Source organism: Oncorhynchus tshawytscha, linkage group LG02 (assembly GCF_018296145.1).
Source record: "Oncorhynchus tshawytscha isolate Ot180627B linkage group LG02, Otsh_v2.0, whole genome shotgun sequence".
NCBI classification, from domain to species: domain Eukaryota; kingdom Metazoa; phylum Chordata; class Actinopteri; order Salmoniformes; family Salmonidae; genus Oncorhynchus; species Oncorhynchus tshawytscha.
Window position 1 is genome coordinate 55,144,409 of NC_056430.1, and position 26,533 is coordinate 55,170,941.

Genomic DNA, 26,533 nt, shown 5'->3' on the forward strand with positions numbered 1-26,533 from the left:
TCACTGGCAACAACGTCGCCTATAGGCACAAACCCACCGTCGCTGGACTAGACAGGACTGGCAAAAAGTGCTCTTCACTGACGAATCGCGGTTTTGTCTCACCAGGGGTGATGGTCGGATTCGCGTTTATCAATGAAGGAATGAGCGTTACACGAGGCCTGTACTCTGGAGTGGAATTGATTTGGAGGTAGAGGGTCAGTCATGGTCTAGGGCGGTGTCACGATCGTCGTAATAACATTCAGACCAAAGCACAGAAATCGGTTTGACATATTTATTATAAGTGCACCCGCACAACAAAACAATAAAAATAAACAAAACGTGACGTTCTGGAGTGCTCACAGGCAACAACACAAAAACAAGATCTCACAAAACACAGTAGGGAAATGGCTGCCAAAATATGATCCTCAAACAGAGACAACGATAAACTGCTGCCTCTGATTGGGAACCATACCAGGCCAACATAGAAATACACACACTAGATCACCCACCCTAGTCACACCGCTACCTAACCAAAATAGAGAATAAAAAGGCTCTCTATGGTCAGGGCTTGACAGGCGGTGTGTCACAGCATCATCGGACTGAGCTTGTTGTCATTGCAGGCAATCTCAACGCTGTGTGTCACAGGGAAGACATCCTCCTCCCTCATGTGGTACCCGTCCTGCAGGCTCATCCTGACATGACCCTCCAGCATGACAATGCCACCAGCCATACTGCTCGTTCTGTGCATGATTACCTCCAAGACAGGAATGTCAGTGTTCTGCCAGGGCCAGCGAAGAGCCCAGATCTCAATCCCATTGAGCACGTCTGGGACCTGTTGGATCGGAGGGTGAGGGCCATTCCCCCCAGAAATGTCTGGGAACTTGCAGGTGCCTTGGTGGAAGAGGGTTAACATCTCACAGCAAGAACTGGCAAATCTGGTGCAGTCCATGAGGAGGACTGCAGTACTTAATACAACTGGTGGCTTCACCAGATACTGACTGTTACTTTTGATTTTGACCCCCCTCCCCCTTTGGTCAGGGACACAGTATTCCATTCCTGTTAGTCACATGTCTGTAGAACTTGTTCAGTTTATGTCTCCGTCGTTGAATCTTGTTATATTCATACAAATATTTACACATGTTAAGTTTGCTGAAAATAAACGCAGTTGGCAGAGAGGGCGTTTATTTTTTGTTGAGTTTATATTAATGTATTTGATATCCCCCCACACACACATTTTACTTCTCCTTCTGCTATCAGTCATTATATACACCTCATAGGTCAATCAGCTATTCCTGTCAGCCGCATAGGCATACTTTCAACTGTTTGAGGGTGTTGTACTCGCCAAAGCAAGGGACTGCACACAAGATTGTGTTACAAGGCACACACGTACTTGGTCATCATCCTTTGGTTTGGTTGCCGGGTAGATGATAGACAGACTTTGCAATGTGTACTTGTGCCTTTCCCTTGCAGGGTGGTCTGAGTGAATTCACTTGGGAAGTGGTGTTCAGTTAGGAGGAGAGTATTGTCAGTGGCAGGCCAGCCCCCAGTGGATGGACGAGGATGAGTGTGGTGGTCCTCCAGGAGCTGCCGAATCAGGTTTATCCTGTACTACTGGTACGATATCACCTGTCCTGTGATCTGCCAGTGGACAATATGGCCGTTGAGGAGAGCTGTGTCTATTAGGTAGGAAAATTGCTTCTTGAACCATTTGAGGGACTTTCTGGCACACTCAACACACTCCACTTGTCAACTGCTCCCATCTTCTTATTGTACTCCAAGTCACAGTCTGAATTCATGTTCCTCTCTCTGGTGACAGTCCACTTTTTCTGTATCCGACATTTTGGAAGTGTGAACAGAACATGGACGTAAGGTTTGTCATGCCATTTCACTGCCATTATCTCCCCGTTGGTTTGGAACTCCACCTCCCCATTGCTAATTTTTATTTTTTAATATTGGCATCCCCTTCCTGTTGGATTTTATTGTGCCACAGGCCCCTATGTTCTCCCTAAAAAATGTTACTGGAAAAGGGCTAGGCGTACTGTACCAGCTGTCCACAAATACAGTGTGCCCCTTTCCGAGGTAAGGCTGCGGCATGGTGATCACCACTAATCCAGATATGCCAAGACCTTCAACATGCCTTATATCTGTGGTGGTGCTGGTGTAGATGATCAGGTCCTGTACATATCCTGTCAGACAGTGACATGAACAAAGAACAACTTCAAATATGTGGTGCTTTGATGGGATGTATTGGCAGAATGCAAGCCTCCCTTTCCAAGCCATGAGAGACTCATTCATGCATGTTTGTGAGGCATAAACTCTCTTCCAAATGCCCTGGCCAAGCTGCCAAGGACATTCCTAATTTTGCTCGTAGTGTTCACACATTTTGAGAGCTTCCCTTTTATGCCAGGTGCAGTCTTCGTTTTCAGTTCATGAGCATACCTGCAAAAAAATATGCATATTTAGTAGGCTAAAGGTATTCTGAATTTTTAAATATTTGAAGAGCGCCTTTTGGTGTCTCTAATATAATATTGGACATACCTATTGGTTTCCTGCACCACACTCTCCACCAATTCCTCATCAAGGAACAGTTTAAAACACTCTGCCTCTGAGGGGGTAGGCAGGGTCCTTTGTACACCAGAAAGGGTGTCATTGAAGTTTATCTCTAATGGTGTGAAATGGCAGGATCTCCAGCCATCCTCCTCAATTTCAATATTTTCTACTGCACAGCCTACAAAATTGACAGGCACAAGCATCTTGGGAAAGTGAGGGATGCTCATTGCTTGCAAGTTTGGGGTGGGGGGAGCCACGTGATGCTGCGAAGCAAGGTGGTTGTCTGAACGGAGCCTAGAATAGAATAGTACATTTAGTCCAGTGGTTGACAAGGCCAACGTTAGCTCTGTTGCTAGCACTTCAGCAAGCATGAATTTGAAAGGGCAGAACATAGAACCCAGCTTGTTGTCGGCCTTGAAATCATCCCTACAGAAGGCCATGGAAGAAATGGGTAGAGTCAGCATCATTCTTGAATCTCTTGAATCTGATTTTTCTCAGGTCAAACAATCTCACATGGATATGCAAGAAGATGTATCGGTCATATTACAGAGGCTAGACGAGGCAGAGGGTCGGATATCAATGCTTGAGGACGACAATGATCGACTGATTAAGAACGCAGAGAAGAATGCCAAACCATATGAGGATCTCCACAGAAGCGTGCAAGTCACATCTAACCGAGACAGGCGCCTCAATTTAAGACTTTAAGGGGTCTAGGAGGGTCTAGAGGATGGCAAGCCGCGGGAATGCGTGAGACAAATTATCTCGGAGGCTGTGTGGGTGGACCTGGATGAATCTGAGCTTCAACAAGTCCACCATTCCCTAGCATTATTACCACGCGAGAATCAGCCGCCTAGACCGGTCATCATCCTCTTTCTCAGGGATCTGGAGAGAGAGAGTACTGGCCACTGCGAAGGGCATGTATCGGGAGAAGAGAGAGGTGACCTGGAAGAGCTACCAGCTATCATTCTTTCCTGATATGACCAAGGAGCTAGCAGATAAAATTATACTTTTTACCACAACAAGGAAAGGCTGCATGAGTTGGATATAGTCTCACACTCGCCTACCCAGCTGTGCTACCCTTTTCATGGAAGGGGGAAAGACAGCTTCGATGACTATCGCAAGGCGATGAAATTCCTCAAGAAAAACAAGAAAAACTCAGAGGCCCAGAAATAAGGGCATGACTCGCATAGCTATTTTGGCCGGTATCTGTGTTACACACTATCACAAAGACACTGTGAAATGACAATTCGGCTATTTGTGAATTTCAGACTGTATAGCTACAATGTTATTTTGGTCACTGGAGGTTTAGCCGGTTGGCTACTCAGTGACTATATTCAACTTGCCTGGTCAACACTAAAGCTTCTTTGGGGTACTTCCCCTTCTTCTCAATTTCCCGCCTAAAGACATACACTAATCTAATTGCCTGTAGCTCAGGCCCAGAAGCAAGGATATGCATATTCTTGGTATCATTTGAAAGGAAACACTCTGCATTTTGTGGAAATGTGAATTGAATGTGGGAGATTATAACACCATAGATCTGGTAGAAGAAAATACAAGAAAATAAAAGAGAGCCGCACACTCGAGGAGCTCAGATGCAAAAATGTAATTACCAATGTTTCGACAGCCAAGCTGTCTTCAACAACGCATCCCGAGGGCGATTATACCCTGATGAAGACAGCTTGGCTGTCGAAACGTTGGTAATTACATTTTTGCATCTGAGCTCCTAGAGTGTGCGGCTCTCTTATTTTCAAGTTTTTTACTCCGCTAGCCAGCACCTCGTCTAAATAGGTGTGCGTTTCTTTTTCTTCTAGAAGAAAAAACAAGGAAATAAACATGGGTTTTCTGTTTTTTTATTGTTGCTGCATCATCTTTCAAATGACCAAGAACAGCCAAACATACAGATAGGATGCTGTGGATGATTTTAATGAAGAACAAAAGATGGCACCAATAGCTGAGCAAAGTTTTAGACAGATAACTTTAAAAAATGAGCGAGTTACATGACATTGAGCATGAAGTCACCCAGGTGTCCCACACAAATGTAACCAAATGTACCCAAGTGGCCGAATTGGTACAGTGATACATTTTGAAGGAAATAACTATATACAAAATACACAAATGCTATTCTAACACACACCAAAAAATACATATATAAAAAATAACAAGGGTAACTATTTATTCGGTCTCGCTTTCTCTATCAATTTCCTCTATAATTTGGGTTAAATCTGTAAACCTAGACTTTGTTTTCGCTTTTCCTGATTTATTCGCCATAATTTAATTATATAAACTTGCTGAAAATGCTATTGACTATGTACTGCTATGCGTAACACTTGTGGCTCCGTCAAGAAGGATTTGGAATGGCGAATTAACCTCTTTTACGCCAGAGTTTACGACAAAGGCTGGTCTTCGAACGTATAACCATTACATATTGACGTTTACCTCAGCTCATTGGCTATCTTCCAAGCTAGATTTCAAGATGATCAGTGGTCATTGGGCCAAAATACAGTCAATCAACGATAGACAGGTCCTACCATTGGTGAGCAATGAGGTCATTGATTGGTGTCATCAAATGGGTTTGTTTCGGTCAATACGTCCCGGGAAAAGAACCATCACATATGGTTGTGTTAGTAACAACCAGAGGATTGCAATGAAACCAACCATGACTGGATAAACGTTTGTTTAGTGTGTGTAATTACCACGATCGCTTCGCCAAAGTTGAATGAGACGACAATCACGACGCAAGCGGTTTACAGATGTTTCGTGTTAGGCTATAAAAATGGATGTTATCAAACAAAACGAACATTCACTGTGTAGTTAGGACACTTGGCATTGCCACCAGAGTAAGATCTTCAAAGGTAAGCGATTTATTTTATTGTTATTTCTGACTTTCGTGACGCTAATGCTTGGTTGGAATATGCTAGTAATACTTGTGTGTGCAGGGAGCTTTCCTCAGAAAATTGCATGGTTTGCTTTCGCAGTAAAGCCTTTATGAAATCTGACACAAAGTGGCTGGATTAATAAGATGTTCATCTTTTAAATGATGTAAGATATATTTATTTACAATAATGTTTACTATAACAAATGGTGTATTTAGAATGTTAGCACTTTCACCAGATGTTGCCCTGGTGGGACGCTATCGTCTCACCTACCCTATAGAGGTTTTTAAGCAAGGATGTGGTCAAGTGAGTAGATGGAACTAACAACTTTGACATTATTTTTAATTGATCTGATTTTATATGGTTGCATAGAAAATGTTGTTCTCCCCTTTCCATTTCAGTTTTGTTTATTTTGCTTCTCGACTCTTTTTACTTCTTGCCATTTGGTGGGTGAATACAAGTATTGTTAGCTATGGCTAGGCACTACAGAGGGCAGTGCGTACGCCGCAGTACATCACTGGGGCTAAGCTGCCTGCCATCTAGGACCTCAGAGGAAGGCCCTAAAAATTGTCAAAGACCCCAGCCACGCCAGTCATAGACTGTTCTCTCTACTAGCGCATGGCAAGCGGTACCGGAGTGCCGAGTCTAGGACAAAAAGGCTTCTCAACAGTTTTTATCCCCAAGCCATAAGACTCCTGAACAGGTAATCAAATGTCTATCCGGACTATTTGCATTGTGTACCCCCCAACCCCAAACCCAACCCCACTTTTCACGCTGCTGCTACTCTCTGTTTATCATATATGCATAGTCACTTTAACTATACATTCATGTACATATTACCTCAATTGGCCCGACCAACCAGTGCTACCGCACATTGGCTAACCAGTCTATCTGCATTGTGTCCCACCCGCCACCCCCTCAATTGCGCTACTGCTACTCTCTGTTCATCATATATGCATAGTCACTTTAACCATACCCACATGTACATACTACCTCAATCAGCCTGACTAACCAGTGTCTGTATGTAGCCTCACTACTTTTATAGCCTCGCTACTATATATAGCCTTCCTTTTTACTGTTGTTTTATTTGTTTACCGAACTATTGTTCACCTAATACCTTTTTTTGCACTATTGGTTAGAGCCTGTAAGTAAGCATTTCACTGTAAGGTGTAACCTTTTGTATTCAGCGCACGTGACAAAAACTTTGATTTGATATTAAATATTAAATAAGCTGAAGAAATGGGGTGCACGCTTTCACGCATGTATATATTTTTTTACTAAGGTGTGCTGTATATTTTCAAGTAGACAGCTAAATTGAGAAGGGGAGGGGGTTGGGACTAGGGTGACCACTTGTAAGTGTCTCGTGGACTGTGTAATAGAGGGCTTTTCTCTTTAAGTAGAAAAACAAAGAGAGGGGTGGGGTGGTTGTTGCTGTTTTGTGTTTTGTATTGTGTCGTCAGGTTCATGGCGCGTGCAAGTGTTTTTGGCACGACAAATGTTGAGGCTGTAATATATGACAACATCGAAAATGATTGATTTTCAATAATTCTAATAGTTAATATGCAAGTTTTGATAAATGTCTAAAACATATACAAAGTTAATTTCATGGAATATCAACTGTTCACAGAATCGTATTAAGTGGAAGGAATGTTTTTGTTATCTCAAATCCCAACAGGCTGATATAGCTTTTATCCAAGAAACACATTCGGTTGATTCAGAGGCTGCTAAATTGAAAATGGATTGAGTTGGGCAGGAATTTCATAGCTCATTTTCAAGTTACAATTTTGTGTTGCAATTTTGGTACATAAAAAGTTTCATTTTGTCATGTTAAAGCAACATAAGGATGAGGAAGGACGAATGATTTGTGTTGAGGCTCTGGTAAATGGTAATACGGTTAATATGTGTAATATTTATTCACCAAACAGGGAAGATCCTTGGTTTTTCCATAAGGTTAATATGGTCATGGGAGAAATAATTGGTGGCAATACAATGGGAGACTTTAACCAGGTTCAACATGGTATCCTTGATAAAACGATGTATTCTAAACCTTTACCAGGGGACAGAGCAGTGATACAACTATTAATGAGGGATTTGGGTCTGGTAGATATATGGAGACTTGCCAATCCTCATAGATAGTAAAATAGGGGTTATTGCTTTGACTGACCATGCAACAGTGGAATTATGTATAGCAGTTGAGGCTGATATGGCTAAGAAAATAATTAGATGGAGGATGAATACGTCCTTATTCCAAGATGAAACATTTCATCTTTCTCTCAATGAAGACCTCAAGTTTTGTTTTAAAACAAACATTGGTGCCACTGACAAATTGAGTACAGTATGGGAGGCCTCTAAAGCTTATGTTTGGGGCAAAATAATAGCACACACCAGTAGAAAGATAAGGGAAGATAGAGAAAGAGTTGAAAAACCAGTCTCAAATTAAAGAGCTGGAAAAATAGTTATCCAAGAGAAATACTGTTGAGTCACTGTTGAAACAAGTCTGTGATCTGAAGTTTCAATGACATGAAATATTTAACAAAAAGGCTGAATATGCAATGATTCGGCTGAGGACAAACTTTGATGAAAGTGGTGAAAAAACTGGTAAAATATTGGCTAGACAATTGAACCAAAACGATGCCAGTTTTGTAATACCAGCTATCAAAAATGGAAGTGGGGAGGTAATGACTGGTACAAAAGATATTAACAATTTGCTTTGTGACTTTTATTTGACTCTTTATAAGTCTGAAGCTTAGACCCAACTAAAATGAATGCCTTTTTTTTCAAAGATACAGCTTCCGGGGGTGTCCCCAGGTCAAATAAAGGATTTGGATGCTCCTAAACTAGAATCTGAGATAAGAACAGACCTCACAATGAAATCTGGAAATTCACCAGGATTAGACGGCTTCCCAGTTGAGTTTTATAAAAGGAATATTGACGTATTAGCTCCTATATTAACACAGGTGGACGCAGAAGCTCTGGAACTGGAACAGCTACCTGACACTTTTAACAAGGCACTAATTTAATTAATTCTCAAGAAGGATAGAGACCCCCACTGACCCTATCAGTATAATTAGAGTTGATTGTAAGGTGCTCTCCAAAGTACTAGACATGAGGCTGGAGCAGGTTTTACCTCATATTACTCACACATATCAGGTGGGATTTGTAAAAAGTAGAACCTCCACAGACAATCTTAGACGTTTGCTTCACCTCATGTGGCTGAGTCAAAAAGAGGATACTCAGGTAGCAGCCCTTTCCCTAGATGTGGAGAAGGCATTCGATAGGGTGGAGTGGGGCTTTTTGACATACAGGTGAAGTCGGAAGTTTACATACATTTAGGTCGGAGTCATTAAAACTAGTTTTTCAACCAGTCCACACATTTCTTGCTAACAAACTGTAGTTTTGGCAAGTCGGTTAGGACATCTACTTTGTGCATGACAAAGTAATTTTTCCAACAATTGTTTACAGACATGTTATTTAAATTATTATTCACTGTATTACCACGCAGCCCTCAGGAAGGAGACGGGTTCTGTCTCCTTGAGATGAACGTACGCTGGTGCGAAAAGTGCATATCAATCCCAGAACAACAGCAAAGGACCTTGTAAAGATGCTGGAGGAAACAGGTACAAAAGTATCTATATCCACAGTTAAACGAGTCCTATATCGACATAACCTGAAAGGCCGCTCAGCAAGGAAGAAGCCACTGCTCCAAAACCGCCATAAAAAAGCCAGACTACGGTTTGCAACTGCACACGGGGACAAAGATCGCACTTTTTGGAGAAATGTCCTCTGGTCTGATGAAACAAAAATAGGCCATAAAGATCATCGTTATGTTTGTAGGAAAAAGGGGGAGGCTTGCAAGCCGAAGAACACCATACCAACCGTAAAGCATGGGGGCAGCATCATGTTGTGGGGGTGCTTTGCTGCAGGAGGGACTGGTGCACATCACAAAATAGATGACATTATGAGGCAAAAAAATTATGTGGATATATTGAAGCAACATCTCAAGACATCAGTCACGAAGTTAAAGCTTGGTCGCAAATGGGTCATCCAAATGGACAATGACCCCAAGCATACTTCCAACGTTGTGGAAAAATGGCTAAGGACAACAAAGTCAATGTATTGGAGTGGCCATCACACAGCCCTGACCTCAGTCCTATAGAAAATTTGTGGGCAGAACTGAAAAAGTGTGTATGAGCAAGGAGGCCTACAAACCTGTCTCAGTTACACCAGCTCTGTCAGGAGGAATGGGCCAAAATTCACGCAATTTATTGTGGGAAGCTTGTGGAAGGCTACCCAAAATGTTTGGCCCAAGTTAAACAATTTAAAGGCAACGCTACCAAATACTAATTGAGTGTATGTACACTTTTGACCCACTGGGAATGTGACAAAATAAATAAAAGCTGAAATAAATCATTCGCTCTACTATTATTCTGACATGTTACATTCTTAAAATAAAGTGGTGATCCTAACTGACCTACTAGGACAGGGCATTTTTACTGGGATTAAATGTCAGAAACTGAGTTTAAAAGTATTTGGCTCTGGTGTATGTAAACTTCCGACTTCAACTGAATACCCTTGAGATGTTTGGCTTTTGGCACTGGATTTATTAAGTGGGTTATGGTATTATACTCCAATCCAAGAGCAGCAGTTCTCAGAAATGGTATGATCTCTTTCTTTTCTAATCTGTCGAGGGGAACCCATCAGGGTAGTCCTCTCTCACCTCTCCTTTTTACTCTATTTTTGGAGCCCTTGGCAGCATTAATCAGAGCTGATTCAGGAATCAAATGAGTGATTGGAGGTGTCAGAGAACATAAACGTTTTTTATATGCTGACGACATATTAGGGAACCGGCCACATCAGTCTCTTTGGCTTTGAACACAATTGACGTGTTCTCACAGATATCTGGTTATAAGATTAATTGGCAGAAGTCAGAAACTATGCCTGTATCCAAATTATGTCCTCCTGTTGCAATTACTTCATTACAGTTCAAATGGATACCATCAGGGATGAAATACCTGGGTGTAAAATTGAGCAACGAACTACTGAATATCAGGCAAAGTAATATGATGCCACGACTACAAAAAACAAAGAATAATCTTGATAAATGGAGGTTGCTTAATCTTACTTTATGGGGTAAAATAAATACTGTTAAAATTGTTGTGTCCCCAACGTTTTATTATGTGTCCATGATGCTCCCTGTGACCATTTCTCCCTTACTATTTAAGCAGTACAATCAAATGATTAAGGATTATCTTTGGGATGGGAAAAATCCCAGTATAAATGTGAACAGGTTGTATATTCCAAGGGATGAAGGAGGACTAGCATTACCCAATGTAGAACTGTACAACATATCATTTGAAGTAGCCAAATTGTCCAGACACTGGGACAATTATGATTTCCATTTGGGATGGACTCAGACAGACCTCTCAATCACAGTCCCGTTTAAGCCTATTGAGGCCTTATCACCCCCAAACATTCAGAGACAGCTAACTGAAGAGGATAACCCAATCCTACAACATTCCTGAGAGGTATGGGTTAAGATTCAAAATATGTTTGGAATTTCACAGTTTAAACAAAAAGATTCCTCCATATTGCACAACCCATCGGTTTGCATAGGAAAACATTCATTTATCTGGGAGGTATGGCTTAGACAATGCCTGCATGCACTAGGGGATCTATATGAGAAAGGAGTGCTTGTGTCCTATCAGGATCTGAAGGGAACATTTGCCAGATAAGGGAGATTTGTGGAAATACTTTACAACTAAGGAGCTGCATGGGGTCTCTTATGAGTATTAACCTCCAGAGAGTTTAAAACTTATTAGAACAATATTTCATGTTGTTAGGAATATCACACTCCGTTTCAGTGTTTTATAAAAGAGTCTCATATGCACAATATGGAAACAGTGAGAATTGAAGGTTGATTTGGCAGAGGGATCTGAATTGTGACATTGAGGAAGATTTTTGTTTCCAATGTAGGGTGGTGTACCAGGGATACAAGGGGGACATTTAGATGACTTAAAATGGGTTTATTGCAAAACAATTTATGCTGGAAATGCAAGGGTGAAGTAAGTACCTTTCTTCATGCTATATGGGAATGTCCCATGGTGCTCCCTTTTTGGAAGAAGGTTCTTGAAGAATGGGTGGGACAGCCTATCCTAGAGTCCCCACAGGTGTGCTTATTAGGGGATATCTATTTTACCACCAGGTATTAGCAAAGAAGAGTTTGGTCTTGCCTGTGTGGGTTTTCTTACTGCAGCTAGACTCATACTACGTAACTGGAAGAGTGCAGATAGTCCGAAATCAACAGATTGGCTGAAACTCATGGTGGAGACTGCATCTTATGAATCAAAGATAGCAAAATTACAGGAGAGGAAAGGGAAATTTAGCAAGATATGATATAACACTTATTGAATTATATAAGGGACATGCGGGTGAGAAGCTAGGGCATAAGTTAGAACAAATATATATGTAATGGGTGTTTGTTTGCCATTTAAAAAAATATATAGTCATTTATTTTTATTTGCTGTTTAATTTTTCAACCACTGATATATGGTTAAAAGGTGCTGTCTTGTTTACTCACTTGTTGAGTGTTATGTTTTTGTTGTTATTAGTATCCTGTTGATAAATGAATAAAAAACTTTATTGACAAAAAAATAAATTATGTGGTTACCATTGTCCTCAGACATCTCACGCTCACAGTCCAGAAGGTGGGGGGCAGATATTAATTGAGCCGACTCACTCTCATACACAGATTCTTCATCAGAATGACAAAATATCATTACTCTATACTCAATGGCTATCAGTATCTGTCAACAATTAAGGTGCAAGGCAGTTAACCCACTGTTTTCCGGGTGCCAATGGCGTGGGTGTTGATTAAGGCAGCCCCCCACACCTCTCTGATTCAGAGGGGTTGGGTTGAATGCATTCCATTGTACAACTCACTAGGTATCCCCCATTCCATTTCCTTTCCCTGTATGTGATGTGATAATCTGTGAGGTGATAACCTGTGTGCTTTGTGATTTGTCAAAAATGGTAAGTCATGTGGTCCGGTTCTTGTATACACTGTAACAAGCACATCGAAGATGTGTAATATCTGTCAAACATAGCTGCTATCATAATGGATTTAGCCGCTGTTAGCTTAGCTGACACGTATCTCTTTTCTAAACAATATTACATTTCTCTGATGAGAAATGGTGCATTGTAAACAAGTCTAACTTATGTTTTGTTTTCTGTCAACACATCCTGTAATTTAAACTGGTTTATGGAATGATTTGGCTGTGAATGTGTTCCGTGTAATGCTTGGATGATGAAGTTTATCATTTATCTTTTACAATAAAAGGTGAAATTGAGGAATAAAGTTGTGAAGTCCTTTATTTTCCATCAGTACAAAACATTGTTTAGTCGATGTTTTTCAGACAACAATAATATTTAGACGCGTTTGTTGCATCATATGTAGACACCCTGTTGCTTCTGTTCAAATCCCATATTCGCGATGGTATGCAGGGACCACTCAACAATGATCAAAAAATGTTTGATTGAACGCGACAGAAGGCTAGATGATGATCTTGGGTCAGTTTAGCATTTTCTCTACTAATGATTAAGATTAGTATTGGGGAGGGGAAGCTGATTCTAGATCTGTCTAGTCATAAAAGGGCAACATAATTGCCTGACTACCTTGATGTTTGTGCAGGCCTACCATCTCCACCAGAGGGAGGTGTTTAGCCATGCTACGCCTCTCTCTGCCTCTCCCTCCACTGGAATGTAGCTAAAGCTAACATCAGTGGCCTGATCCCTAGCTGTCACTCTCTCAGGCTCCTGTGGACACAATCCTGATTGTGCTCTCTGGGCACACCCACCTTGTCGGGATTAAGGATGAGGCTGTGAGGTGTACGCTGGGGCCTCACTCCACACTGAAAGCCTGTTAATTTGACTGTGACGTGAACGAGCTGTGTTTGAGTGTGAGTGTGTGTTTGAGAGAGAGAGTAGATGTGAGCCTACAGTCTATATGTTGCAGATTGTGTGTGGTGTGTTTTTCAGTAGTGTGTGTGTGTATATGAGTAGGTGCGTGTTTGTGTGTGTGTGTGTGCATCAGGTTGTGTGTATCTTTGAAAGTCTTTGTTTATGTGTCTGTGCATGTGTGTTTGTGTCTCTGTTGGCATGTCCGAGTATTTCGGTCTGCCGGGACCAGGGTCTTTGAAAGCAGAGTTGGCACGAGTCAGTGAGCACTTTAAGCCCTCTCTGATTCCCCCTGTGATCCTACCCAGCTAGCACATTTGGTTCCTTGGAAGTTGTGGGAACGTACATTTTAGTTTTTTATGGGACGTTTTGTTAACGTTCTGAGAAATAATGTGTTTGTAAATAACATTCTCTGAACTTACTAACGTTTTCTTGTGTTTTTTTATGGAAAGTTTTCTTAAAGTACTCAGAACAATTTGAGAACATGACTTTAAATAGAACCATGAGGAAACCTGTAGGAAACGTTATGCTGAAGTACTGAAATTCCAATAGAATGTTTTTTTTGACAACAGTCCCAATGTCAAACTAGTTGGAGAACGTTCCTAGAACATTACCAACATTTATATTAAATGTAACCATGTTTGAACTTTTAGGAAATGTTTGGTTAAAGTAAAAAAAAATGTCATTAAATGAGCTGAGCACTATCCTGCACCATTCCCAGAAAGTGGGAAGGTTGTATTCAAAATAACCATAGGACAACAACGCTCTCACCAAGTTCTAAGAAACATATGGTTCTCAGAACGTTATGTGCTAGCTGGGTATGGGCACCTGCAGAGTCAACACCTGGCCCCGGCCTGCCCCTCATCTATCTGCATGAAGGGCAGCAAAGGCCCTGTTGCCGGGGTACATTACCGGTGGTTACAGCGGCCCATGCCACAGCTGATTAACCTAGATCTAATTTTGGAGGACAAAGTTGAAATGAAAACCGAGGTTTCCAGCTGCTAGTTAATAAGCGGTATCCTGAGCGTTATGTGATACAGAGGTGATATGTGTAAAGCTGTGTAGCCTGCATAAGTGGACTAGTCAAGCAATTTACTGCAGTAGCTAGCAACAGTATGGCTGCTTCCCAAATGGTACCCTATTCCCTATATAGGATTATGCCCATTGGACTCTGGTCAAAAGTAGTGCATCAATGGAGATGATGTGTAGCTAAGAAGAGTGATATGTAATTGTTATCAAATAGATATCAAATCTCTTTAGGCCCAATTCAGAGTCAAGTGCACACATCTCTTTTCTGTAAATCACTCATTGGGAGGAAAAAAATGTATATAAATAAATGTATAAAAATTCACGACAAATCAAAATACTGCCCAATGTGACTTTTCTGGTCTTTTCCGACACTCACATTTAGCTCCCTGAAACTGTCCAGCTGGTGCTCTCTGTAACGGGGGGGATGAAGCTTTACCAGACAACCAGTAGCAGGGTGTTAAATGATTCCCAGTGCAGTGTAGTCTCTGCTGGTATTCCTCTGTGGCTCACCACACAGTCAGGAGGTTAATCTCCATGTTCCATTGAGATCAATACTCTGATAACAAGCACCACTCTTCAAAGGCCTGATAAGGACTACAGGGAGCGCTGTAAGAGTGGTTTATATACCCACTGCTCTTAGCTCTGGCCCAGAAGCTCTCTCTGCTCTCTCATTCCCAGAGGTAGTTGATGCAAGACCAAAATAAACATAGCCGACCTGTAGCCAAGGCTGCTGGATTATACATGGGGTACATACTAAAATGGACATTAAATTTAACCATGTTTTAACCTTTAGGAAATTTTCTTTTAAAGTAATGTAATTACAAGCTCTCTATTAAGAGTTACTATGTGCTGAGAACAGTGTTTAATTTGAGCTGGATCCTGCTGGAACAGGATCTGGGACCTGTCAGTTTTGGACTGTTTCATTCTGGAACATAATTTGGCCGGATCCGGTACCTAATTATTGTAACTTTTTCCAAAGTAAAAATTATAATAAAAGCAATTAAAGTTCATTTGAGTTGCCTTTTCGTTAATTCTTCTGCCACCAAGAAAAAAAAAACATTTTCAATTTTCAAAAACAAAAGTACATTTTCAGCCTGGGCCTGATATTCTAAGAGTTGATTTGGGTTGGGCCGGCCCGGGCTTATTGTTTGCGCAACATTGTAACCTATGTTTGAGACCAACGCGTGGCCATGGCTGTGTGAGAAGCGAGTCTGTATCACTCACAGAATTAGAATGAGATTCACTTTCTATGATCTCTCTCCCTCTCTCTCTGATTGACATGAGTCCGCAACTCTCATCGCTCAAGCGTTGCACTTCATTATTTATTTCCTTATAGAAATCATAGCCGCCCGAATGCTTATGGTGGAGCTTCAGTACCCCTGATTCATTGAAATAAATTTGCCAAAGTTAGACCTACTGTTCAAAAAGAAATTAAATAATTCAGAATAGCCTACTACACCATGACAAAGCCTATAATTTAACCACAGAAGATCAATAGCTTCTTTAAAAAATAGCCTAGCTGTGGAGTGTAGCCCAATAACAAGGCGTAGACTACAGTCGGGAACACAGGTAAAATCTGTCAGTGAACAAACAACATGCAAACAAAACAGGCCTTTCGCAATATTTCAAATCCAATCGTGGAAAAACACAGGTTGGAAGGAAAATGGCTCCTTCTGAAAAGAGAAGACCCCAATTTGTCTGCTGTAGGCTACTGAAATATTTCATCAACTTCCAAATATTGTTTTACAAAGTAAAACAAGAAAGAGAGAGGCTTTTAGAACGAGTGCATGGGCCATCACCAGCAAGTGAGCTACACATCATTGGGTGAGTCAGTGAAACTGGAAAGTATTTTTATGACTATAATTTCCTTCTTATATTGTAGCCTACATGTCTCCACACACCTAGGCTATTGATGGATTCAAGACAAGGTTCATTATTAGATTCTCAGTTAGTCAGTGTCAAAGTAGCCTGTCATTTGGATCATTTGTGCGGTATTAAGGTGCTTTCAAGATAACTGGGAACTCAGAAAAAACTAGGTCGATTCATGACTTCAGTTAACTTCAGGTCGGAAAGCTGGAGCTCTGGAAAGAGGCCCGAGTTCCCAACTTGGAATTCCGAGTTGACTGACAGTTCAAAACACATTTTTCCAGGAGGAGCTTTTTTTTCTGCTTCCCAGCTGTCTTGAATGCACTGAAGTTGGAGATTTCCCAGTTCCCAAATTCCCAGTTGTTTCGAACGCGGCATAAAAAAATATTATGCCAAATTTTGTATTATGTAGAATTGCATGAAATGCAAGGCCAACATTTTCCCAGATCCTAGGCCACAAAAAAATATTCTCCATGTATGCAACTTCTGTAAGTGCCTCTACTCTACTGCTCTATGCTACTACGCAAATGAGATGATATGCATGCAATGCTTCTTTATAAAGGTGATTTTTGTTTTCATGCATTCTGGTACCTCAGAGCTCCCCAGGTCACCCCCCTTTCGAGCTCACTTTTTGTTCCGGCACCTCCCGATTTACAAATGAAGCACTGGCTGGGAATGTTCCTAAACCAAGCAACTATCATGCACCATTCCCAGAAAGTTGTGGGAAGGTTGTATGCAAACATAACCATAGGTCAACCACACTCTCACCAAACTCTAAGAAACATATGGTTCTTAGAACGTTATGTGCTAGCTGGGTAGTATTCACTATTCAGACGAATGAGAGAAGAACCCAAACAGGACTCACCCAAAGTCTGTCCCGCCAGCATTCGTCCGTTTTCCCCAATAACAGCCCCACTGGCATGCCTCTCGCTGGCGTACTGGACAAAGGCGTAGCCCTTGTGCACAGAGCAGCCCAGCATGCGGCCATATTTCGAGAAGATGGTCTCCACATCCATCTTCTTCACCACCGCTGTGTTGAGGTTACCGATGAACACGCGTGAGTTGATGGACTTGGGGTCGTTCTTGTTCGTGACGTTGCTGGTCTGAACCTTCAGAGACATCTTGGTTAGGAACCTCAAAATATCTGCGATGAGGGGGGAAAAGGATGATAAACAAAAATTGTAAGTTCCTTTTCTTTGGATGATAAGTTGCTCTTCAACTTTTTTTGTTTTGTTTTGGAATTATACTGTAAGTCCCCTGGTGGATGTTTTGCTGTGGTAGATATTCTACTTGCTGCGAGGACAAAACTGCGTTGGTTTAATGAGGTGCTATGAGTTAATAGAGAAATACTAGACAAGATATGCAGAATTCCTTTCAACAATCGATAATGGACAAAAGAAAACCAAATAACATCAAGGTTGCCATCACTTAACAGACTTCTGTCACTTCCCATTGCAACTAAATGCATGCTCTTCAAACGATCGCTGCCCGCCCGCCCTGCATCAGTACTCTGGATGGTTCTGATTTAGAATATGTGGACAACTACAAATACCTAGGTGTCTGGTTAGACTGTAAACTCTCCTTCCAGGCTCACATTAAGCATCTCCAATCCAAAATTAAATCTAGAATTGGCTTCCTGTTTCGCAACAAAGCATCATTCACTCATGCTGCCAAACATACCCTCGTAAAACTGACTATCCTGCCGATCCTTTACTTCGGCGATGTCATTTACAAAATAGCCTCCAACACTACTCAGCAAACTGGATGCAGTCTACCACAGTGCCATCCATTTCGTCACCAAAGCCCCATATACTACCCACCACTGCGACATGTATGCTCTCGTTGGCTGGCCCTCGCTTCATATTCGTCACCAAACCCACTGGCTCCAGGTCATCTATAAGTCTTTGCTAGGGAAAGCCCCACCTTATCTCAGCTCACTGGTCACCATAGCAGCACCCAGCCGTAGCACGCTCTCCAACAGGTATGTTTCACTGGTCACCCTCAAAGCCAATTCCTCCTTTGGCCGCCTTTCCTTCCAATTCTCTGCTGCCAATGACTGGTACGAATTGCAAAAATTACTTAAGCTGGAGACCCATATCTCCCTCACTAACTTTAAGCTCCAGCTGTCAGAGCATCTCACAGATCACTGCACCTGTACACAGCTCATCTGTAAATAGCCCATCCAACTACCTCATCCCCATAATGTTTTTGTTCTTTTGCTTCTTTGCACCCCAGTATCTTCTACACATCTATCACTTTAGTGTTTAATTGCTAAATTGTAATTATTTTGCCACTATGGCCTATTTATTGCCGTACCTCCCTTATCTTACCTCATTTGCACACACTGTATATAGACTTTTTTTCTCTATTGTGTTATTGGCTGTATGTCTGTTTATTCCATGTGTAACTCTGTGTTGTTGTTTGTGTCGCACTGCTTTGCTTTATCTTGGCCAGGTCGCAGTTGTAAATGAGAACATGTTCTCAACTAGCCTACCTGGTTAAATAAAGGTGAAATAAAACATGTACAAAAAATAATTGTGCACACACTGTTTGAATCAATGTTGTTTCCACGTCATTTCAATGAAATTATGTTGAACCAACATGTGTAATAGACATTAAATTGGCATCTGTACACAGTGGGTTTGCAGACACAGTTATTTGAAAACTAAGTTCCAAGAGTCACCCAGTACTGTCAGTTTTACTGTTACTTTAGGTAAGGTGCAAATTATGGGGGAGCTAGGGGGGACTCAGATCCCTGAATGAGACATTAACTCCCCTAAATACAACAAAGTCTAACTTTTGGGGGGTCTCTAAATAATGCTAATTTAACCATTCTCCTATTTGTTTTAGATGTAGTGGTAAATATGTTTTACCGTGGTAAATATGAAAATAAAAGCTTCCAAATGAAACTAACACCCCCACCTCTCCATCATGGTTTAAACCATTTATTTCTATGTGGCGGCTCTGTCCACTAAGTAGTGCCGAATTTCGGCTTCAACTGAGCTACTTTAAGCATAGATTTTCCTTTGTACTTCCTTATTTTCGCCATTTGTTTTCCATGCTGCCTTAATTCCAATACATTAGACGTATCTGTTAATTTATCATCGTTTGCTTTTGTCAGTCAGCTGTTTGTTGGTGCACGCGAATAGGCTACTGGTGTTTTCCGTGCCATCCGTGGCCAGAAGTAGTAGACCGTTTATTTAGCTTTATTATTTTGTATCAATATTTGTTTTCTTTCCTGGATCAGGTGATGATGGTCAACAATATCACGAGACAACTAGCCTAACTAACTAACCAGCTAGACACCAATGTGCATCCAATCCATCCAACAAGTAGGCTATATTTTAATGATGGTGCATTCAGGAAAGTATTCAGACCCCTTTCCTTTTTCCAAATGTTGGTACGTTATAGCCTTATTTTAAAATTGATTTAAATAAGTATCATTCTACACACAATACTCCATAATGACAAAGTGAAAACAGGTTATTAGAAATACCTTATTTACATAAGTATTCAGACTCTTTGCTATGAGACTCAAAATTGAGCTCAGGTGCATCCTGTTTCCATTGATTATCCTTGATGTTTCTACAACTTGATTGGAGTCCGCCTGTGGTAAATTCATTTGATTGGACATGATTTCTAAAAGGCACACACCTGTCTATATAAGGTCCCACAGTTGAGAGTGCATGTCAGAGAAAAACCAAGCCATGAGGTTGAAGGAATTATCCGTAGAGCTCCGAGACAGGATTGTGTCGAGGCACAGATCTGGGGAAGGGTACCAAAACATGTCTGGAGCACTGAAGGTCCCCAAGGACACGGTGGCCTCCATCATTCTTAAATTGAAGAAGTTTGGAACCACTACGACTCTTCCTAGAGCTGGCCTACCTGGCCAAACTGAGCAATCTGAGGAGAAGATCCTTGGTCAGGGAGGTGACCAAGGATCCGATGGTCACTCTGACAGAGCTCCAGAGTTCCTCTGTGGAGATGGGAGAACCTTCCAGAAGGACAACCATCTCTGCAGCACTCCACCAATCAGGCCTTTATGGTAGGTTTACCTTCCAACAGAACAACGGCCATAAGCACACAGCCAATACAACCCAGGAGTGGCTTTGGGACAAGTCTCTGAATGTCCTTGAGTGGGCCAGCCAGATTGAACATCTCTGGAGAGAACTGAAAATAGCTGTGCAGCGACGTTCCCCATCCAACTTAACAGAGCTTGAAAGGATTTGCAGAGAACAAATGGGAGAAACTCCCCAAATACAGGTGTGCCAACTTGTAGCGACATACCCAAGAAGACTCAAGGCTGTAATCGCTGCCAACGGTGCTTCAACAAAGTACTGAGTAAAGGGTCTGAATACTTATGTAAATGTGATATTTCAGGTTAGGGTTTTTATACATTTACAAACATTTCTACAAACCTGTTTTTTCTTTGTCATTATGGGGTATTGTGTGTCAATTTATAAGGGTCGAAAAATAATGTAATCAATTTTAGAACAAGGCTGTAAGGTAACAAAATGTGGAAAAAGTCAAATGTGTAAAACATGTTTTGATTCAACTCATGTATTATATTGAACGTAGGCTACCTGTTCTGCATGTGTTCATGTGTGTAAAATTGCCTCGGTTGAGAGGGTAGACTACCGGAAGTGTAGGCCTAGTGGAGGGTAAACACAAGTAAATGCTGTTTAACCAGCTTTTTCAGAAAAATGCATTGAAAGTATAGGGAGCATTACCTTTTTTTTTTTTTTTACCACGCCCGGGAATCAGTTCACCAACCATTTTTACCACAATATCACTGGCTACTGGTAGGCCTTTTTGAAGTTCATGGTAATACACATTGTAGCCTAGTCGAATAAGTTTATCATCTTGTCACACCGTGATCTGGTTCACCTGTCCTTGTGATAGTCCTCCTGGTTTCGACCGTTGCCTGTCCTGACTCTAAACCCGCCTGCCTGACCACTCCTGTTCTGACAACCAGCCGGCCTATCCCCTTGTACTGTTCTGGACTCAAATCTGGGTTCTGATCCATGCCTGGCCTGACCTCGAGACTTCCTATCACCTGGTACTGTTTGGACTCTGACCTGGTTTATGAACTCTTGCCTGTCCCCGACCTGCCATTGCCTACTCTCTTTGTTATAATAAATATCGGAGCTCAACCATCTGCTCCTGTGCCTGCATTTGGGTCTCACCTTGTGCCCTTATACATGTGACCATCCTATTTTAACGAGGACAGTTTCAGCCACATTTCAGGTTTTCTGACTTTTCAGGCTGCAATTTTTAAAAACATTTGTCAGGAAGATGCATCAATTAATTTAGGCCTAATCAATAGCGATCGCTGAATGTCAGTGGGCACACTTTTTGGTGTTTTGTAAACAGAAGTCTATTTCCATTAATCAAATGGCGCGAGTATACATGCCGTTTGGATGCTGGAATTATTTTGGAGTGGATGAACATGCACAGGAAGCCTACTTTTTGAAGTGATTTGTTTGACAATCAGATGAAAAAATTATGAAATGTTGTGTGACACATTAAAAGGTCATTCATTTTTAGCGTTTAAATACCGTCTTTACTAATAGGCCCATCATTTATATAGAGACCCCCCCATGTCGTGGTGTAATTCGCACTCTGACTATAGGCGTTGCATTTTGAGAGATTCAGAATTCTACAGTATGTAAATTGAGTGTGTAAAATAACAAAAAAGGACTTTAAAGACAAGAGTTGAAAGGACTAAAGTTGATTCTATTGCACAGAACAGTGTGAAGCGGCTCCCCGGCCTCCTGAGTGTCTGTGTGGAGAGCTCTGGGAGGCAATGTCTAAATGATTAAATATTTTTTTTACTTGTCAATCTACACACAATACCACATAATGACAAAGCAAAAATCGTTTTTTTTTATTGTTGCTAATTTATACAATAAAATAGCCAAATATTACATTTCTTCAGACCCTTTACTTTTTAAATATTTTTTTTATTTAACCTTTATTTAACTAGGCAAGTCAGTTAAGAACTAATTCTTATTTTACAATGATGGCCGACCCCGGCCAAACCCTCCCCTTACCCGGACGACGCTGGGCCAATTGTGTGCCACCTATGGCCATCATTTAATCAATTTACTCAGTACTTTGTTGTAGCACCTTTTGCAGCAATTACAGCATCAAGTCTTCTTGGGTATGACACTACTAGCTTGGCACACCTGTATTTGGGGAGTTTCTTCCATTCTTCCATTCTTCTCAAGCTCTGTCAGATTGGATGGGGAGCGTTGCTGCACAGCTATTTTCCGGTCTCCCCAGAGATGTTTGATTGGGTTCAAGTCTGGACTCTGGCTCTGCCACTCAATGACATTCAGTGACTTGTTCCAAAGCCACTCCTGCGCTGTCTTGGCTGTATGCTTATGGTCGTTGTCCTGTTGGAAGGTAAACCTTTGCCCCAGTCTGAGGTCCTGAGCTCTCGGAACCTCAACCCTGACTTCTCCCAGTCCCTGCCACTGAAAAAAACCACAGCATGATGCTGCCACCACCATGCTTCACTGTAGGAATGGTGTGAGGTTTCCTCCAGACATGATGCTTGGCATTCAGGGCAAAGAGTTAAATCTTTATAAATCTTTTATAAGACCTGAGAATCTTGTTTCTCACGGTCTGAGACTCTTTAGGTGCAATTTGGCAAACTCCAAGCGGGCTGTCATGTGCCTTTTACTGAGGAGTGGCTTCCGTCTGGCCACTCTACCATAAAGGCCTGACTGGTGGAGTGCAGCAGAGATGGTTGTCCTTCTGGAAGGTTCTCCAATCTCCACAGAGGAACTCTAGAGTTCTGTCAGAGTGACCATCGGGTTCTTGGTCACCTCCCTGACCAATGCCCTTCTCCCCCGATTGCTCATTTTGGCCGGGCGGCCAGCTCTAAAAAGGGTCTTGGTGGTTCCAAATGTTTTCAATTTAAGAATGATGGAGGCCACTGTTTTCTTGGGGACCTTCAATGCTGCAGAAATGTTTTGGTACTCTTCCCCAGATCTGTGCGTTGACACAATCCTGTCTCGGAGCTCTACGGATGATTCCTTCGACCTCATGGCTTGGTTTTTGCTCTGACATGCACTGTCAACTTTGGGACTTTATATACTGTAGACAGGTTTGTGCCTTTCGAAATCATGTCCAATCAATTCAATTTACCACAGGTGGACTCCAATCAATTTGTAGAAACATGTCAAGGATGATCAATAGAAACAGGATGCACCTGAGGTCACTTTCGAGGATCATAGCAAAGGGTCTGAATACTTATGTAAATAAGCTGTTTTTAATTTTTTTGACATTTGAAAAATTTATAAAAACCTGTTTTTGCTTTGTCATTATGGGGTATTGTGTGTAGATTGCAGAGGATTTGTATTTTTTAAATCCATTTTAGAATAAGGCTGTAACCTAACAAAATTTGGAAAAAGTCAAAGGGTCTGAATACTTTCCGAAAGAACTGTATATGAATAATATTTGCTCTTAGAATGGAGGTGGCACCGGATAGACCGGACCGTGAAGGCGCACTGGAGCTCTCGAGCACCGAGCCTGCCCAACCCTACCTGGCTGAATAATCCCCGTAGCCAGGCCAGTGCGGCGATGTGGAATAGCCCGCACTGGGCTGTGCTGGCGAACCGGGGACACCATGCGTAGGGCTGGTGTAAAGTACTCCGGCCCGAGGAGACGCACTGGAGACCAGATGCGCTGAGCCGGCTTTATGGCAGATACGAGGCCCTGCTATTTACCGCACCGGGCTATGCCTGCGCACTGGGGACACCGTGCGCTGTAAGCACGGGGAGTTGGCTCAGGTCTCCTACCTGACTTAGCCACACTCCCCGTGTGCCCTCTCCCAATACATTTTTGGGGCTGCCTCTCGGGCTTCCTTGCCAGCCGTGTTCCCTCAAAGCGCTGGCTCCCTTTACCTGCTGCCTCCGCTCTCCTGGCTGCCTCCACCTGTTCCCATGTGTAGCAACCCTTGCCGTCCAGAATGTCCTCCCATGTCCATTCCTCCTTATAGCGCTGCTCCTGCTGCTGCTGCCCGTTACCACGCTGCTTGGTCCTTTGGTGGTGGGCGATTCTGTACACGCCGTTGTTGGTGGAAGAAGGTGAAGACCATGGTGCAGCGTGGTATGTGTCCATATTTATTAGAATGAACACGGAAATAACAAAAATAACAAAGAGAAACGACCGAAAACAGTTCTGGCTGGTGCAGACACACAACAGAAAACAGAAAATTATCTCCCACGAAACACAATAGAAAACAGGCTCCCTAAATATGGTTGTCAATCAGGGACAACGATTGACAGCTGCCTCTGATTGAGAACCATACCAGGCCAAACACAGAAATAGCAAATCATAGAAAAACTAACATAGAAAACCCACCCAACTCACGCCCTGACCATACTAAAACAAAGACATAACAAAAGAACTAAGGTCAGAATGTGACATAGAAGCAATGTGGGAACAAGATCTGAGGCTCATATTCCTTTCAAGGTCGTGCCCTTCCTTTCAAGGTCGTACCCAGTGATGTATATATACCCTGCATTGTGGATGCTATGTATTTGCCAATGAGAGGCTTTGAAGCCACCAGTTGGCCATATTGGCACTCCCCGGAAGGAGCAGACCTCCTTCCGGGGTAAAATAAAATTGTATTTAAGTATTTCTTAAATACTTAAAAATATACATATACTTTAAGGAAATGTTTTAATATATTTTTTCATGTTTTATTAGATTTTTTAAAGTATGCATTATTTTATCTGCAATAGAATAAACATGGCAAAAACAAATGTAGACATGAATAAATGCATTTTTTTTTACAACGGTGGGGGAATACCAATATAGAGGCACGTTGGCTTCAAAACAGCCCCCCTGTATGTCATCTAGTGTATATATAAATCATTGTTCATACCCTTAGATGACACTAAAGCAGGTCAGTGCAAAGCCCCATATATCCCAAAGTGTCTTGGCACCTGAGAAAACAAATATAAGTCACCCCAGAAGGTACATGTCCTTCCCGAGATAACAGCGAAGGGCTTAATAAATGTGTAATAGCACACTTTTTTCTCTCTCTTCCATAGAGCTAAGGTGGTGGGGCTGGTATATCCTAATTCCCTGTCAGAATGTGATGTCTTGCTTATTACCGGCCTCTCCGCTATCATTTGCACAATAATTAGCAAGCTCTAGCAGAGCGGCACAGGCGTGAAGGTCACAGTCCATCATATTCTGTTGTGAAACCGCCAGCAGAACAACAGAGGTGGGGGTATATTGATTGTTTTCTTCCTTTGAGTTATCGGGTCTCTCTTCTGCCAATAGGAAGTGCTGACACCCATTGCCACCGTTGTCAGGCAAGCAGGAAATATATTGCTAATACCTGCAGCCATTTACACTATGGCCCAGCCCAGCACCACTGTACTTTTAATATGTTTTCATGTGTCTATCGAACAGCGACAGTCTATATGTTGACTGTGTAAAAGGTCATACCAAGGGAGGTAAACAACATTACACACTGTTGAGCAATACAACATGAATCTTTTGACTGTCCTCCAAGGACAGTTGTAGCACTGAATATTTTATTTTGTCTAGAAAACAAAATCAGCAACGTTTGCAATGTCGCTGACATGGGGATTAATCTAGTATTGTTTGCTGTTCTTTTCAAAACACACACGTAAATTCCAGTAGGTCTAAAAATGCATTTTTTAAATTCCCGTTTCAACTTTCTACACATTCTGTTCAAATTATTTCTGCCATTATCCACATATAAACTGACAGGCATTCTATTCCAAATCCCAGCTTCTCCATCACACCAGCACTGGGTGAACCTTCTGCACAAGTTTGCACCGTGCTCCAAAAACATTAATTAGATGCACGTTTCCCAACCACCAATACATTTCTAATGTTGCCTGGGAAGAGGGACCTTTCCGCAGACACAGTGCCGTGGCCGGGGGCTGCAGCTGGGCAACTTGATAAACCATTAGCATAGCTGCGACCATGTTCAATGGATCACCAGACTGATGCATAATTGAGTTCCAGTATGAAGGGCCCTTCAGCTAGCCCAGGGGCCATGCTGCCTCACTGCATTTCCTCCCCCTAACACAGCCGAAAAACCGCTGCCACTGATTTCCTTCACTTTCCGCGCCTGCCCTCCCTCGCTGGCAGAATTAATTTCCATCACAATCTCTGATATTCGCAGCAAGTTTGTCCCTGCAGCCATTTTCCTGTTTCTCTCTCTTCTGCTTATCTGTGTTCATCCAGCTTTAATGGTGCGTGGCCTTTACTAGCACAGGCAGAAGGGG

At 42.0% G+C, this 26,533-nt stretch overlaps 1 protein-coding gene across 1 annotated transcript in view; it reads right to left on the reverse strand.

The window, feature by feature from the left end:
- Window positions 1-26,533, reverse strand: part of raly (RALY heterogeneous nuclear ribonucleoprotein) — a 161,156-nt gene that overhangs the window by 61,851 nt on the left and 72,772 nt on the right. Inside the window, exon 3 of the mRNA XM_024444889.2 lies at window positions 17,116-17,394. Within this exon, the coding sequence (XP_024300657.1) occupies window positions 17,116-17,371 (256 nt within the window). The 5' untranslated portion in view covers window positions 17,372-17,394. The remainder of the gene's footprint in view (window positions 1-17,115; window positions 17,395-26,533) is intronic.